The 18,157-nt window shown below is 51.5% G+C and overlaps 1 protein-coding gene across 3 annotated transcripts in view; it reads right to left on the bottom strand.

Annotated features, from left to right (window-relative positions):
• EIF4G2 (eukaryotic translation initiation factor 4 gamma 2) overlaps window positions 1-18,157 on the bottom strand; it is a 152,410-nt gene that overhangs the window by 5,938 nt on the left and 128,315 nt on the right. For all 3 annotated transcript variants that reach the window (XM_069623647.1, XM_069623648.1, XM_069623649.1), the window contains 3 exons: window positions 14,040-14,244; window positions 2,876-3,084; window positions 1,759-1,880 (listed from right to left, as the gene is read on the bottom strand). In XM_069623647.1, coding sequence (XP_069479748.1) covers window positions 1,759-1,880; window positions 2,876-3,084; window positions 14,040-14,244 — 536 coding nt within the window. The remainder of the gene's footprint in view (window positions 1-1,758; window positions 1,881-2,875; window positions 3,085-14,039; window positions 14,245-18,157) is intronic.

Here is an 18,157-nt window from a genome sequence, read left to right as displayed (position 1 = left end):
TATAGAGTGTATGGCCTCCCGGTCTTCCTTGTCCGAGCAAGAAATATCCATGCCCTGGAGTACGGCCTGTCCTGAGGTCTCACCCCCGCCCCTTTTTTGCATCCAGAGGTGTTTGGTTCAGGTATCAGGGAGGGGGCGGGATACCTTGACTGGGTCAGCCTCTTTGGCTTCAGAGAGGGCGGCTGCCACCAACCATCGTTGAAGACTACTTCACCTGGACTGCCTGGGCTAGGTCGGTTGCTTTCTTTCACCTTAGGTCGTCAGGCTTTTCCCGCAGCTTTGCAGAGTTAGCAGATTTCCTCTTCAAGGAGCTGGATTGATGGCTGGAGATGAGGCAGATGGTGAAGATGAACGCGCCCCACAAGTACGACGGAAACTGACTTAATGCCTGGCCTGGCCTTGGGCCCCCATAGATGGGGTGCCCTTAAAGGACTTAGAAACCTGCTCCTTGGATCGGCTGGACCAGGGTGAGGCATGCCCCAGCTTGGCACATGGGCTTGAGTTGAGGCCTTGGCGCTGAGCCAAGCTCCCAGTCTACAGTGACGATCCTTCATGGTTCGCTTTGAGAACCCGAGGCAGGCTTCCCACTCTGCTTCCCTGTGGTCCGAATGGACACAGTCGAGGCACTGAAGGAGCTTGTCCTGAAAACTTTAAAAAGGGAGCTTCCCTCTTCTCTTCCGACATGGTCTGGAGTGCAGAGCAGGACCAACAGCCTCCTGGAATCTTCAATGAGAGACGATTCTTGCCTTTGAGGGGTGCTGAAATTCACTGACAAATGGATCCCCGCTCATCAGCCGATTGGGCTCAGTTTGCCAAAAATAGGACTTTTTAATCAAAAAAGCACTAAAAACTTAAATAGCTCACGGAGCAAAACAGGACTCCAAATACTAAGATGGCTGCCAGTGGAGGGGCTTAGGGAGAGGGCAGTCTTGGCTGGGGGCAGTATGAACCAGAATACAAGGATTGGTTTAGAGGAGAAATACAGTTTGTAAGTGAAAGTTTAACAGTTTTTTTCTTTTACCAAAGATTATCGGCCTGACGGGGAATGAGCATGTGAATCCATTATATGATATGGCATATAACGCACATCGACACAAGTGTTCGCTTGCCAGACCCATGCTGGAGAACCAGATTATTCATCCCACGGACTGTCAACCCAAAGGAGATCGAGGTCTTGGGATCCAGCTTTTGTAATCAATAATTCTTATGCCAGCGCACCTTTTTTTAAAGGCAGGATCCTGCCAAAGCAACTGCTATTCAGGTAGTTGTAAAGTTAAACTACTTTCGGCACACTTCGACCACTAGGGTTCTCTCAATTTGTGCACCACTTACTATTGTTAAATGTACCCTGTTATTATTGTTAAATGTACCCCGTTATTATCGTTAAATGTATCCTGTTATAATGTGAAGCGCTTTGACGTAAAGCGCTATATAAACCAAATAAATACAAATACTTTGCTTCGAGTGGATACCCAATATATTTGTACTTTTGTTGCAGTGCTCCATGATGGGTTAACTTTACGGCTACACCCCCCACCCAATCCAAATCATCCCTGAAGCCTGCCTTAATGATCAGTATGCATTACCTTGCTAGAGAGTGGCTTTTGTGTCCATTACCCTGGCCAACAAGTAGGGCAGCTGCCAAGAACCCCTCCCCCAGGGATGATGTTGTAAAACCCACCTTAACAGAAAGCATAATTCCAACATCTGAGGCCCCAAGCTTGTGTATAGCAAGAGAAAAAAATAGGCATATTGTACCTGGAATAATGCTTTCCCCTTTCCTGGAAACTCTTGGGAAATGTCTTCCTTCCAAGCCAAGAAGGCTTCTTCTTCAATAATTTCCATATCGTAGAAATGAACAAAAAAGCGTAGTAGCATACCTGAATCAATAAAGATAAGAAATCAATGTACATTTTGAATTGTGCAAGTCAACTATCCTCCCTGTGGATGTACTGCTTGAATACAACTGGGCACATTTGTTTTGCTCCAATTTGGGACCACATTCACCAGCAAATGTGGGTGGTTGGGAATATCCCCTGCATAACTCCGCAAAGCATAACCCCACACCAAAATTGCCTGACCCCAAGCCACCATCTATATTATGGTGGTGCAAAGCAATGACCCGAATACCCTTCAAGTCTGGCTCAAGAGATGCAGAGTGTGTTCTAGTTGCAACACTAAGCTATTAGTTAATCCTTTATGTGCATGAAGCCCAACTTTTAGCCCTTAAGCACATAGCCTTTAGGCAAACGTGACCTACACATTGACGTTCACAAATTTACTGCTCATGCTACCCAAAAAAGTACATCAAAACAATAGCAAAAGAAACAAAGGGAAAAGGAAAGTGAAAGCATCGGATTAACTGCAAACAAGTAATGTTGCATAATATAGAAGGGAGTGAATAATCTCTGAATACACCTGGCATTAGCCAGGCTCTGGTTGTTTAGAGTTCGTTTTTCTTCCTTGACATGTTTTCACTTTGCCATTTTCTCTTACACGTCTGCATGTCCGACCCAGGCTACATGGCAAAACAGAATAAGCACGAAAGGAGCATTTACTCACTGCATTCAGTAATAAAGCCTACAGTTAACCATATCTGCTGTCCTCATTTTCAAGGGACACCCCTCGCCCCAGTATATGCAGATTTCAAACAGATTTTGGGGTGTGATGTCTAGCTTTTCACCTGGTAAACTCATTGTTTGGGGTGCACTTAGCATGTTCAATTAGTGGAGTGAGGTCTCCAAAGCACAGGATTTTTAGGTAAAATGAGCATCTGGAGCCATTTGTGAGGTTCATCGTTGAACAGCAGGACAACATGTACATCTATGAAGGGCTTAAATTCGGCCACATTAAGTTAATTAAGTGCAACAAGTACCTTTTGGGAAGCTTTTGTTGTAGCAGTGCACCTGAAGTGCATACAACGCACTGACTTGCAGATCAACATGGTCATGTAAGAACTTTTGCATCACTGGCTTGAATGAGAGAAGCAAAATTTTCTCTTGATCCAACTGTTCTTTGGAAGGAGCAGCTGAAACATCACTATCCTCTGGCGAGCATACCTCATTAGATATATACTGTAAAAAACTGAATTTCGAATAGGTTAGTTTCACAAGAACAAATATTTTGTACCAAGTGAGCAGTTCAAGGAACAGGAAAACAGAACAGTTCAAGGTTTGCCAAATGTATTGATCATGTAATTGATTTTCGTTCTTCGGCAAAGCCCTCAGGATTTTACAAGTGATCCTGCACCAACCCTCCCACACAACCCATTCAAAAAAACTAGGCTAGCAGGGAGAAAAGGAACAAGTTACTTACCTGTAACTGTTCTCCAGCATGGATTCACATGCTCATGAATATTCCCAGTCAGGCCGGGAATCCTTCGGTATAGAAAAAAAAAAAATATCAGTATCAGTTTCGTTTCTGATCTGTCTTTTAGTAGTAACCAATGACTGCCCTCTCCCTAAGCCCCGCCTTCGGCAGCCATCCTCAGATTTGGTAGCACATAAAGTGGCAGTATGACCAAGTGAAGAGCCGCAGAGGGGTAGGCGGGAGGGTTCGCATGTGAATCCATGCCAGACCCATGCTGGAGAACAGTTACAGGTAAGTAACTTGTTCCTTCTCCAGCATGGGGTCTGGCATGGATTCACATGCTCATGAATAAGAGAATACATAGCAGTACACACATGCACAACCACGGGAGGTGGCAACAGGCTCAACATTAAGCAACTCTTACCTCCTCACCAGGCTCACCTTAGGCGAACAGGTTACGCAGCACTGCTTGGCCGACCCTGGAGTCCCGATCGACACAGTAGAATCTTGTGAAGGTGGGCGTCGACCTCCACGTCGCAGCCCTGCAGATGTCCAGCAGGGGCACACCAGATAGGAATGCCGTGGTAGCAGCAATCGCTCTGGTCGCATGGGCTCTCCGACGGCCGGTTTGCCAACCGGTGACAGTGCATGATGCAGCCGGAGAGCCATCTGGAAATTGAAGTCTTCGAGAGAGCCTTCCCTTGATTCACAGTCCCAAAGCTGTGAAGTCTTCCGAAAACTTTCGTGCGGTCCACATAGAACTTCAGCACTCTAGCTACATCCAGCGAGTGCAAAGTCCTCTCGGCCGGCGACAAAGGCGACGGGAAGAAAACTGGCCAAGGGCTCGTTGAGGTGGAAGTCCGACAGCACCTTGGGCATAAAGGAGGGGTGTGTCCCCAACACCACCCTCGTGTCATGAAAAGTCAAGTATGGAGGCTTGCAAGATAGGGCCTGGATCTCCCACTCGTCGTACGGAGGTGATGGCCACGAGGAAAGCCGTCTTCCATGACAGGAACTTCAAAGGCGTCGAATGCATAGGCTCGAATGGGGCCCCCCCCCCCCCCATGATCCTGGTCAGCACCACATTAAGCTCCCACGCCGGGGCAGGAGCCTTCACCAGCGGGAATGATCGGAATAGTCCATAAATTCTTTCACCAGGCGATGAGACCACAAGGACGCCCGTCCCGTAGTCCTGGTATATCGGGAGATTGCAGCTAGATGTATTTAGCTGGAGGCGTGAGCCAGTTCATCTTTGGCCAGCGACCAGCAAGGGGCCGTAATCCGCAGAGGGTTAGTCTTATGTGAAAGGCACCAGACGGAGAACCTCTTCCATTTATGTCCGTAGCACTTGAGGACGCCCTGGCCTTTGCAAGAACCTCTCTGCAGTCGGCCAGGATGTCGTACCCTCCAAACTCTAGTGCTGCAGGAGCCAGGCCTGCAAGTTCAGCGACTCCGGGTTGTGGTGAAGAATGGCACCTCCTTCTCTGGAGAGAAGGTCTGCGTCCGTCGGCAGCTTGACTGGTGGGGACGTTGACAAGTCCAGAATGTCTGGGAACCAGATCTGTCTCGGCCACGCCGGTGTGACGAGGATCATCCTGCACCAGGACCTCTTGAGCTGGATGAGCCGGAGCAGCAACGGCAGCGGAGGGAACGCATAAAGAAATAGGCCGTCCCAGGGGAACAAGAAAGCATCGCCCATGCTCCTCGGCTGGGGGAAACTGCTGGCGAACCTTCAGCACTTGGAATTCGTCGCCGTCGCGAAGAGATCGATTTGGGGTTCGCCCCATCGTCGGAAGAGTTGATCCACTTACACTGCACGGGGCTCCAAGATGTTGATGTGGAGAGACTTCTCCGGGAGCCAAAGGCCTCTCGCGTGAAGATCTCCGGAGTGCGCTCCCCAACCTTCCAGGGAGGCGTCCGTTGTCACCGTCACCTGGTAGGCTGGGGTCTGAAAGTCTGTGCCCGCTGACAGATGGGAGCGGGTACCCCACCACCGGATCGCCTGACGGAACGTCTCGTTGAGGGATCCTGTCCTCGAGCTGCCCGTCGACTGGACCCAGCGGGCGTAGAGGAACTCTTGTAAGGGGCGCATCCGACGCCTGCAAAGGCGCACCAGATAAATGCAGGACAACATCCCGAGGAGGGATTTGATAGATCTTACCCTGGCCATGTCCGTGGCCAGCAGACGCTGCACCTTGCCCAGAATGGTCCTGGTCCTTTCCTCCGACGGCGAGGCCAGCCGCGCCACTGTCGAGCTTGGCTCCCAGAAACAGGGCGACTTGCGACAGAACCAGGTGGGATTTTGGAAAGATGAAGAATCCCAGGTCCGTGAGCAGCTGGACGGTCTTCGCAGTGTGCTCCACGGCGAGCTCCCTTGTACTTGCCCGGATGAGCCAGTCGTCCACGTAGGGGTAGACGTGGATCCCCTGTAGGCGCAGCCGCGCCGCCACCGGTGCAAGGCACTTGGTGAACACCCTGGGTGCCGACTTCAATCCGAACTGGAGGGCTTTGAACTGGTAGTGCCGACCTTGGACCACGAACCTGAGGAACTTTCGGTGTCTTTTTAGAATGGGGCTGTGGAAGTACGCATCCTCCAAGTCCAACGACGACAGGAAATCGCCCTCCTCCAGCTGTCCCAGCACGTGCTGGAGGGCGACCATACGGAACTTCTGTGCCTGGATGTACTTGTTCAGTCGTAGGTCCAGGATGGGGCGCCATCCTCCCGTCTTCTTTACGAGGAAGTACCTTGAGTAAACTCGAGCCCCGAAGCCTCTTTGGGACAAGCTCGATGGCACCCTTCTTGAGCATCGCCCTTACTTCCAACAGTAGTTGAGGGACGTGATTTTCCTTCCTGACCACGGGTGGAACGCGAGGGCACTTCTGAAACTCGAGGGCGTGCCCTTGGGCCAGGGCGCCCAGCACCCAACGGTCAGTGGTGATGGGGACTCCCACACGCTGACGAACCTCGCCAGCCGGCCTCCCACCGGGGTGCTTCGGCGGGGGCCCGACCCGACGGCTGGTTCAATCTTGTTTGGAGGCCCCCTTGCCTCCTTGACCTCCCCGTCGACGACGGGCACCACCTGACTTGCCGCGTCCCCTGTAGGCTTCCTGGGACGAAGATCTTGCCGCTTGGAGGTACGTGGAGGAGCCGCTGCCGGATCCCTTGGAGGCACCTTGTCTGCCTCCGGAGCTCCGAAAGGACGGCCGTCGTTGGAGCACTCCCAGTGCCCAGGCAGTCAGACTGTCTTGATGGCCTGAAGGGACTCCTCAACCGCCTTCCCAAACAGGTTGTTCCCGTCGAAGGGTATGTCCAAAACCTTGGCTTGTACGTCCTGGCGGAAATCCATGGCCTCGAGCCATCCTCGTCGTCTCAAGCAAACGCCGTTAACCAACTGACGGAAACCGGTGTCAGCGATGTCCGTTGCCACCGTGATGGCGTGGTCCGAAGCAATCTCACCCTCCTGTAGGATTTCAAGGGCCTCAGCCCTTTTGGCGTCAGAAGTCCAACAGAGGGGCGATTTTGAACCACAACTCCGTCGTAGCGGCTACGATAGCCAGGGCGTTGGCCGCCTTGGTAGTCGTCGCTGCGGATGAGATTACCCGTCCCATTGTGTCCAGCTTCCTGCCCTCGCCCGTCCGGCGGGGAAGTTGATGTCGAGGACGATGACCCCCCCCCCCCCCCCAAGCTTTCTTCTTTGCCGCCGCGACGTCCAAATCCGGGGTCGGTTGCACCCGAAGGCACAAGGGGCAGCGTCGGGGACCCGGTACTTCTCGTACCGGTCCCTCTTTGCCAGCGCCGTGGCAGGGTTCTTGAGGAGGGCGAGCCCTCATCCCAGATGTCATCAAGAAGCGGTACGGCGAGGACCGTCTTCCTTTTAGCCTCGCGCTGTTGGTAAAGGAACCCTTCCTTCTCTTCTGGGCAGAGCTGGAAGAGCTTGGATGCCCTGGAAATCATGGCATGAAAGGATCCAATCTCGTCCGGGGGGGGGGACGCCTGAGCAGGGGGCGACACGTCCTGTCGTCGCCTCAGTCATCTGTACCTGTTGTAGCCGTGTCTGCCTGTATCATCCCCGGAAGGCAGAGCAGGCCGCAGAGGTGGGAGAGGTGGCATCCTCTTATGCGGTGGGCTTTCCAAAGGTCCTGGCTCCGGTTCCCCCCCTGCGGCGCCGGAAACTACGGGCGCGAGGGCTCTTTAGGAGCCTTGTTGGCGACAGTCGCTCTAGTCGTCGCCCTCGTCAGGATCCCTCCCGATGGGCTGGTCCTCTTCACGACTTCGATGAGCTCTTCAGAGGTCGTGTCCGTATCCGATGGCCACCAGCCCCTCCCCCACCTTTTCCAACAAGGACTTCGTGGGGGTCTTCTCAATGGGCCTGAAAGACGACTCCCTCTGCGGTGGCAGGGAGACTCTGGGTCCCCGAGGTCGCCTCCACTGGTGTAGCCTCCCACAGGCTGAGCCAGGGCCGCGGCAACATCCCCAATTGAGGTCTTGAATTAAGGCCATCGTCACCTTCTGGACGTCTGGGGCCTTCACCTTGGGGGGGGGGGGGGGTCTGAGCCTTGCTCCCCCTCTGCCGGAATCTTCGAGATCGACCGGGGCCTCTCCAGAAGCTTCGCCGGGTTCTCGGACTTCCTCTTACCCGAGCCAGAGTGTTGGCTCGTGGTTGATGGCGCCGGGGAGGATGCGCCCTGCCTGGCAGCCAAGGAGCCCGACCGTTCTGCGCTCCCGGTGCCCGCAGACTCGCGGTTCTTAGCCTTTTGTTGGGCCCCCGTCGCCAGGGCGCCCTCACAAGACTTGGAAGGCCGCTCGGACCTTTTTCTTCTTCTCGCCTGACGGACTCTTCCCTTCCAGCCAGTTGGCGAGACGGAGGTGGCGATCCTTCATGGTCCGCTCCGACATGTTCCCACAAAACGCACAGTCCTTCTCTGTGTGAGTCTTGTCCTCATGGAGACAGTAGAGGCATAACGAATGCTCGTCCTCCTTGAAAACATTCTGAAGCTGGCATCCAGGGCAGGTCCTGAACAGCTTCCCGGGCGTCGAGCTTCCTTTCTCCTGGGCCATGTCCGGGGTAGGCCTCGGAACTTCTGGAATCCTCCAAAAGCGTAACTCGACGAAATCTTCACCCTTGAGGGGCGTAGAAAACTCTGAAACGGATCCCCGTTGATCGGATGTAGAAACTGTGGAGCTTGAGGCTCTATTTAACCGAAAAATGAGAAAAAATCTCCTGAAAAGCGCGAAAACGCAGCAAAAGCTTGAGAGCTACAGCACGAGGACTCCCAACACTTGAGCGTGCAGTAAAAATCTGAGGCTGGCTGCCGGAGGCGGGGCTTAGGGAGAGGGCAGTCATTGGCTGGGGGCAGTATGACCCAGAGACCAGTGATTGGTTACTACTAAGAAAGACAGATCAGAAACAAAACCGATACCGACTTTTTTCTATACCGAGGATTCCCGGCCGACGGGGAATATTCATGAGCATGTGAATCCATGCCAGACCCCATGCTGGAGAAGTTCAGTTTAAAAACACGAGATGAAGTACTGGACCCAGATGACATTAGAACCCGCACCCGCATCCCCATCTTATTCAAGAGAGATCCTTGAAAAATGTAACTTACTCACTGTAGTGTAGTCCATAGTCCCCTTTCCTCCATACTGCATGGGCATCGCTCGCTAGGGATGGGAAACTGAGCATTTCACTAGAAAAAACCTTCCCTTTTAAATTTAGAGGTCCACGGCCCTCAGTCCCCCCCGAGGCATCGACTATTACAATAGCCTAAGTAACACCAGTTTTATTCGGGGTTGGAGGATGGTGGAAATGGGACTATGGACTAAAAGAGTACGTTAATCACTACGTTGATCAACGAACAAGTTACTTACCTGTAACTGTTCTCCAGCATGGGTCTGGCATGGATTCACATGCTCATGAATATTCAGTCAGGCTGAGTATCACTTCTGAACTCTCCTAACAACCAATCACTGGTCTCTGATCATACTACCCCCAGCCAGCGACTGCCCTCTACGTAAGCCCCTCCTCTGGCTGCCATCATCAGATTTGGTAGCACATAAGGTGGCAGTAGGACCAAGAGAAGAGCCACAGAGGTAGGCGGGAGGGCTTGCTTGTGAATCCATGCCAGACCCATGCTGGAGAACAGTTACAGGTAAGTAACTTGTTCATTCTCCAGCCTGAGGTCTGGCATGGATTCACATGCTTGAATAAAGAATATATAGCAGTATACACATGCACAACCATGGGAGGTGGCAAGGCTCAACATTAGCATCTCTTACCTCCTCACCTTCAAGCGAACAGGCTGCGTATCAAACTCTGTACTCCTCCCTGGAATCCGATGCAGTAGAATTTCGTGAAGGTGTGAGTGGACCTACAGGAAGCAGCCCTGCGGATGTCCAGCAGGGGAACACCAGACAGGTACACTGTTGTGGAATGCCTGGTTGAAGGGGTTCTCGGACATTCAGGCAACTGTTGGTTTGCCAACTGGTGACAATGGGCGATGCAGCTTGAGAGCCACCTGGAAATGGAAGTCTTGGACAAGGTCTTCCCATGGTTCACATGCCCAAAGTAAAAAAAAGTTAAAAAGAAATTTACCAGAAACTGTGGGCCACAACACTTCAGCGCTCGAAAAACAGCCAGCAAGTGCAGTCTTTTCAGCCGGCGACTAAGGCGTAGGATAAAAACACAGGTAACACCAAGTGTTTGAGATTAAAGTCTGACTGAACCTTGAGCATGAAGGATGGGTGTGCCTGCAGCACCACCCTTGTCTCATGGAAAGTCAAATAAGGCGGCTTGCAGGACAGGGCCTTGATCACACCCACTCTTGCCTGGGTGAAGGCCACAAGTAAAGCAGTCTTCCACGACAAACTCCAGCAGAGCTGAATGCATAGGTTTGAATGCCCCCCCCACCCCCGCTATTGAGCCTAGTCATCACCACACAAGCTCCCACGCCAGAGCCTTCACTGGCGGGAAGTAGAAGAACAGTCCCTTGATAAATTCCTTGACCAGACGGCGCTGGTGTAGCAGGAAATAGCTGCTAAATGCACCTTGGGAGGCATGCGCCAGCCCCGATTTAGCCAAAGATAGTAAATACGAAGCACAGAGGGGCCGTTACCCCCGCATGGGTTCAACTGCTGTGAACTGCACCAGGTTGCAAAGCGTTTCCATTTGTGTCCATAGCACTTCAAAGTCGACGATGGCATGGCCTTGGGGAGTACCTCCCTGCAATCCCCTGGAAGCTCGTAACCACCAAACTCTAATGCTGCAAGAGCCAGGACTTCAGGTTCAGCGATCCCGGGTCGTGGTGCAGAATTGCACCTCCTTCCCTGGCAAGATCTGCTACTGCTGGCAGCTTGACTGGAGAGGATGTTGACATGCTGAGAAGGCCGGGTACCAGATCTGCCTCGGCCACGCTGGTGCGCCAAGGATCATCCTGCACCGGTACCGTCTGAGTTGACTGATGACTCAAAAGTAATAGTGGAGAAGGTAGCAAGGGGGGCTTGGGGACGCATACAGAAACAGGCCTTGCCAAGGGAAGGGGAATGCGTCCCCATGCTGGAGAAACATGCTGACAAACCTTCTGGTGTTCCCCCACATCGCAAACAGATCGATCTGGGGCTTGCCCCATTTGAGGACAGGCTGTCCACTTGATCCTGCTGAAGCTCCCACTCGTGGCAAGAGCGCAGCTCCCTGCTGAGTGTGTGACAGTTATTTACCCCTGCCAGGTGGAACATTTCCCTGAGCGACGGCCCAGTGCCGTAAGTCCTGTGCCTCCTTGGAGAGCACTGGACCCCAACCCCTGTTTCCAGATGTTGAGGTGGTATTTAAAGACCCTCACCACCTTGCCCCTGAGGGATGGCAGGAACAACCTGAGGGCCCAAAATACTGCCCGTAGTTCCAGCACGTTGCTATGAAGAGTTTTATCTTCCAGCCGCCATAGGCCTCTGGCGTGAAGACGTCTCGGGTACAGGGGGGCTCTGAAAATCTGTGCCTCCAGTGACAGAACCAATGCCCCACCACCTTACCGCTCGACGCAGCCTGCAGAGCGTAATCAGGTATATGCACGACAACATGCTGCGCAGCGACTTGATGGTCCTCCCTTTGGCGCTCTTCTGTGACAACAACCGTTGCACCTTGCCCAAAATGGCAGATATCCACCTCCGACAGAGCTGCTAAGCAGGCCAGTGTTGAGCTTGGATCCTAGGAACAGAGCGTCCTGTGACGAGTGAAGCAGGACTCTGGATAATTCACTGAGCACCCCAGGTCCATCAATCAGCAGCCAGACATTCCTTGCCGTGTGGTCGACAGCGAGCTCCTTTGACTTGGCCCAGAGAATACCCATAGATCCCTTGTAGTCACAGATGAACATGGATGATGAAGTGCAGGAACTGGCGATGCTTGCTGTGTACGAGGAAGTACGTGTCCTCTGATAACAGTCTACTTGCTCCAGTTGGCAGAGAATGTGCTGCAGAGTGACCATCTGGAACTTCTGGGACTTGGTATTCGTTGAGTTGCCGTAGGTCGAGAATAGTCCTCCAGCCCCCAGTCCTTTCTTACGAGAAAGTATGTGGAGTAGACTCATTGGACAAGTTCCATCGCCCCTTTTTGTAACATGGCCTGGGCCTCAAATGGCAGCTGGGGGACGCGTTCCTGCTTGGCAACTGGTGGTATGGGGGACACTTTCATTGAAATTATAGGGTGTGTCCGTGGGCGAGAGCATCCAGTGCCCAACGATTGGAGTCTCCCACGGGCTGATGAAGTTCTTCAGCCGGCCTCCCACTGGGGTGCATGGGTGGGTGGTCCAAGGTCCTGGCCGGTTCAATCTTGCTTGGAGGTAGACTGGCCACCTTGCAGTCCGACAATGATGGCGTCCGCCCCCGATTGGCTTCCTGGGTCGAGGAGTGGGAGGGATGGCATTAAGGGGATGTTGCTGCAAAGTGCCTAGGGCACATGCCGCCTGTCAGTTTTGATGCCTGGAGGGATTCATACACTTACCAAACAGGTTGTCCCTGTCCAAGGGCAGGTCTAGGACCCTAGTCTGGACATCCTGTCTAAAGTTGGTACCCTTGAACCAGTCACAGCAAAGGCAGACTTAATTGCCCATCTGGCAGAACCCCGTGCCTGCAATGTCCAGGGCCACTGATGGCATGGTCCGACGCCACCTCGCCCTCATGAAGATCTCAACTCCTCTACCTGCTTGTCACCAGGGAGGCATTCCAGTTTCAGAGCCAACTTATACCAAAGCAGTCACAAAGGCGTTGGCAGCTTTGATCGTAGTCGCCACCGAGTAGATGGCCCTTCCACCCATGGAATCTAATTTCTTCCCCTCGTCCACAGGGGCGGAAGACGCCAAACATGATTTCTTCCTGGCGGCCTGTACTTTTTCTCTAGCCGGTCGCTCTTCGCTGCGGCTGTTGCGGGGTTCTTCAGCAGTGCCAGCCCCACATCCCAAATGTTGTCCATGAGTGGGAGCGAAAGGATGGTCTTCCTCTTCGCCTCCCGGCACTGACAAACCTTCCTTTTCCTCTGGTGCGAGTTGGAAAAGCTCTGATGCACTGGCGATCATGGAGGATCCGATTTTGTCCGGCAGAGTAGCCCTGGCAGAGGTGATGGGGTCTCCCATCCCACCGTAGTCATCATCCGTGCCCTTTGTCGCTGTGTCCAACTCAGTCTCCCTCGGGGGAAGAGGGTAGAAATAGCTGGCATGTCTCCTCCGGTGTCAATGGGAGCTGCTAGTAAAAAAGAAAATGCTACTAAATAAGCTGTTTCCACAGGCAGAGTGGGTGGCGGGGCTGTCTGCATCCGCCTCCATCTCCGACACCAGCGTGAGGAGGGTCAAAAGGAGGTCCAGTGAAAGATCTTTCGGCGGCACCCGAGGTGGAGGCGTGCTGGGTATAGGGTCGTCGTGGGAGGGGGCAGGGCGGAGGGCGATTCCCCGACATTCATTTGTAGGCCTTGTCAGACGGTGTGGATGGAAAGTATTCCACCCTGATCGGGCGAAGAAATGGCCGTTCCTTGGAGACCTTCACCGCCCTCCTTCAGGTCCGGAGGGGTTGGTCTTGGGCTGAGGTCGGGCATCCTCTTTCCCTCTGAAGAAAGAACATTCAGTACAGCTGGCCACAACAAATCTTCAACAATAGCACTCTATCCTTAACCACCAACAGCGCCTGAAGCCTGGCCAGCCATTTAGTCCTAAGCCGGAGAAATGCACACCAGCATCTCAATCTAAACCCTTAGAACCTCCACCACATTGAGGTTGTTCGAATCACAAAGCGCATTGAGGCCATACAAATGTGTAAAGCGCGCTATATAAATCGCTGAATACAATACCTCCAAAAAGTCTGTACTGGTTATCGTCTACTGGTTCAAACCACTAAGGAAAGCTGCAAAAAAATGTTTTTTTAAAAACGCACTAATGTGCAATGGACAGCTAGCCCTGCTCCTACTTGGAATCAAAGCACAGTCCTACACAGATTAACTTCTGCAGTTTGAACCAATTAATCAAACACCTAACATCGAAAGTGTCATGGCATACTGGAGTGCCAGATCAACTGAAGGTCTTTAATGTGGCAATAGTGAAGTTTTTTTGCACCCATAAGCACAACAATTTCCACTTTAAAAAAAAAACTTTTTTAAATCTATACATTTTCACAGCACATGCAACCAAAAGCAACAAGTCACGTCGACAATCCAGGGTAAAAACTAGAAAAACCTCCAACCAATGCTTACCTTGTAATCAATATATTGACAAATCCCTTATCTAAATGAAGCTTGGGTGAAATGTTGTCCTTAATCCACTTGTAGATTACTTGCGGTGATGGGTCCAACTCTATTTGCTTCAATAGTTCTTTTTCCAGTTTCATGAGAGGAAACAAGAAGCTGAGTCCTTTCCCTTCAAGAATCTCCAACATTCGGTCCTTATTCTGATCAATTTCTGTGAATAAATGTAATTTGTTACTGAACCAGTAACTAGACCAAGGCAATCCAAGAAAGTTACTTGTAAACCATGTTTCAACTGGATAAATACCTCAAAATAAATTCTAAATGGAACCACAAAGGAGAATAATCTTTGATTACTTCTAGAAATTATTAACCAAATAGCCAGATGGGCATTGTATACATTGATTTTTTGTACCACCCTCGGAGAATGCTACAACTGCTAAACCTAGAGGGAAGGAACAAGTTACTTACCTGCAACTGTTCTCCAGCATGGGTCTGGCATGGATTGACATGCTCATGAATATTCTCCATCAGGCAGACAATCCTCGGTTAAAGAAAAAACAGTCACTTGCAAACTGTCTTTCTCCTAGAAACCAATCACTGAGCTCTGGTGATACTACCCCCTAGCCAATGACTGCCCTCTCCCCAATTCCCTCCTCTGGCAGTAATCTTCAGATTTGGAATCATGTAAAGTGGCAGTATAACCAAGAAAAGCCGTGGGGGCAGGATGGAGGGTTTGCATGTGAATCCATGCCAGATCCATGCTGGAGAATAGTTAGGTCAGTAACGTGTTCCTTCACCAGCATGGGATCTGTCATGGATTCACATGCTCATGAATACATAGCAGCACATCACACAACCACAGGTGGTGGCAAGGCTCAACAGAAGCAATTACTTTTAACTCCAGAACAGTCTTACCTTCAAGCAAACTGGTTGCGTAGCACTGCTTGGCAGACCCTGGACTCAATCCTGCTCAACTGAGTAGACTCATGAAGGTATGCATGGACCTCCACGTAGCAGCCCTGAAGACGTCACAGCCACCGCTCTGGTAGGACGTGCTCTTGGATGGCCGGGCAGCGGTCGGTTTGCCAACCAGTGACAGTGGGTGATCGAGCCCGAGAGCCACCTGCAGATGGAAGCCTTGGACAAAGCCTTTCCATGGTTCACAGGACCAAAGTTCACGAAAAGTTAAGTCATCCGGAAGCTCTTCGTGCATGCCACATCGAACTTCGAAGCACAAGCCATATCCAGCGAGTGCAAAGTCCTTTTATCCTGCGACAAATGTTTCGGAAAGAACACAGCCAACAAAGGCTCGTTTGAGGTGGAATTCTGACGAACTGTCGGCATGAAAGAATGGTGCGTCTGAAGCACCACCCGTGTCGTGAATAGTCAGATACTGCTGTATGCAAGGTAGGGCCGGGATCTCATCCATTCTCCTGGCAGAGGTGATGGCCAGTAGGAAAGCTGTTTTCCACGATAGAGAAAAGAGTGGCCTGATGCATAGAAGCAGCGCAGAGTTGGCACACCAGGGCAGGCACCTTCAACGGCAGGAGCTATCAAAATTGTCCTTTCAGGAACTCCTTGATGAGATGGGACTGTCCTGGAGACCCCAGAAGCAAGGAAACCCCATCGACAGCCAGGAACCGCGGTGCTGCCATTTGCGATAGATATGAGGAGCTGAAACACCAAACAGCCACTGAAGACTGCCAGTTGCAAGCGGTGACCATCCTGGAGTCCCCAGAAGTCGTCCTGCTTTTCCCCCACGACTGAGGCCCAGGAACAGTGAGATCTGAAGAGCTGCTCAGGAACAGAAGCCACCTGCTGCACTTTCTTCAATACAAAAGGTACTGTAACAGTCAGAGAGAACTGACCTCTTGCTGTAGAGTTGCTTGCATCTTCTACTACTCACAAGTCTTAACAGCTTGTGGCCCTACATATGCTTCATTTTCTTCAAAAACTTCAAATATTGTGCAAAGACTTTTCTTACTTACCTTCAAAGAAGTCAGAGCTCAGATTAGACTTTTGCCCATTGACTTTGGCTTAAGAGTGCTCCACTGAATGACTGATACGAGATCTGAAAGTATTTGCTGGCTTAAGAATATTTGTGGTTTCTTGTACGTTCTAATAACCTTTTCCATTGACTCACTCTTAAATGACTCTAAATGCAAGAGTAATATATCAATTTCCCCAGCACTCTAGCTATTGAAGTCACGTGAGGGTGTAGGTTGAGTCTGTGGGCCATCCAAAAGGGTACTTACCAATTTAGAAATATTGAGAGTATTTTGTGAAGTATATTTGAGTGTTACATATTGCTCCCTTCTGAAGAAGGCTTACTCTGATAAGGAACAAGTTACTTACCTGTAACAGTTCTCCAGCATGGGTCTGGCATGGATTCACATGCTCATGAACATTCCGTCAGGCTGGGAATCCTCAGTAAAGAAAAATTATTTCACTTCTGAACTGTCCTTCTCCTAACAACCAATCACTGGTCTCTGGGTCATACTGCCCCCAGCCAATGACTGCCCTCTACCTAAGCCCCTCTAGCAACCATCTAAGCGGCAGTAGGACCAAGAGAAGAGCCACAGAGGGGTGGCGGGAGGGTTTGCACGTGAATCCATGCCAGACCCATGCTGAAGAAGTTACAGCTAAGTAACTTGTTCCTTCTCCAGCATGGGGTCTGGCATGGATTCACTTGCTCATGAATAAAGAATACACAACAGTACACATGCACAACCACGGGAGGTGGCAAGGCTCAACATTAAGCATCTCTTACATCCTCACCAGGATCACCTTCAAGCAAACTGGCTGCGAAGCACTGGACTCATCCCTGGAATCCTGGTCGACAGAGGAGAATTTCGTGAAGTGTGCTTCAACCCCCACGTAGCAGCCATGCAGATGTCCAGCAGGGGCACGCCAGACAGGAACGCCGTAGTTGCAGCGATCGCTCTGGTCGAATGGGCTCGGACGGCCAGGCAATGGTGTGTTTGCCAAAGTGATGCAGCTGCAGAGCCACCTGGAAATGTAAGCCTTGGAGAGCTTGGTTCACAGGGCCAAAGCTCAAACAGCTGTGATGTCTTCCGAAAACAGTTCGTCCTGGGCAACATCCAATCGCCATAGGTCCTGCGCCTCTTTGGAGAGCACCTGGGATCCGGTGTCCCCTGCTTACGGATGCAAGACATTGTGGTGGTGTGTGAAGATCTACACCACCTTGCCCTTCACGGCAAGAAAGTCTTGGGGGGCCCAAACAAGGCCCGTAGCGCCAGAACTTTGATGTGCAACAATTTCTCCTCGGTGGCCACAGACCTCTTACGTGGAGACGACTGGTGCGAGCACCCCATCCCTCCAGGGATGAGTCTGTCGTGACCGTCTCCTGATGGGGGGGGTCTGGAAATCCACACCCGCCGGACACCCCACCACCTTATTGCTCGATGGAAACTCTCGTCGAGGGCAATCTTATGTTACTTTGCATTTATATAGCGCCTTATGTACCATTGGTATGGTCTGAAGGCGCTAGTAGGTTGAACACCCTTGGGAACCGAAGTTCAAATCAGTAGCAAGAGTAGAGAGGCTTAGGTGCGTGTGAGCACCGGATGTGTACAGCTGATGTGGCAATCGTGTAATCGCTGCTTCTTAGCGGTAGGTGTTGCGGTTTAGAGATCAAGAGCAGGTGTTCGTTCTGGCAGGATTTATCCAGACCGATTGTGGCTGCGTTAGGCCTGATGAGAACGCCTGGCTGAGGGGTGTGTAACCAGCAGTGTTTAGAGTGATGGGAAGTATGCGGCATATGTTGGTATGAGAACAGCTATACCGAATGGTGTCATAGTACATCTGTTCTAGTTGAGTGATGGTGTAAGGAAGAGTGTAAGCGTGGTGATGTGATATGATGGTCACATGCTCTTTCCAACGTTCCATGCACTCCAAACCATTCCATGCAAGTCGTGCAAGTCTATGCACTCCAAACCGCTCCATGCACTCTAATCCGCTCTGTGTATTTCAAAGTTTTATGCACTTCATCCACGTATTTCACCCGTAACATCCACATACTTCTCCATACCTTTCGCATATTATCTTCGTTCCACATACGTCACCCATTCACACACTTGCCCGCTCTGCATACTCGCCCGCTC

The sequence above is a fragment of the Ambystoma mexicanum genome, chromosome 11 (genome assembly GCF_040938575.1).
Source record: "Ambystoma mexicanum isolate Mex_15411 chromosome 11, UKY_AmexF1_1, whole genome shotgun sequence".
In the NCBI taxonomy this organism is placed as follows: Eukaryota; Metazoa; Chordata; class Amphibia; order Caudata; family Ambystomatidae; genus Ambystoma; species Ambystoma mexicanum.
This window is presented reverse-complemented; position numbering and strand designations above follow the sequence as displayed.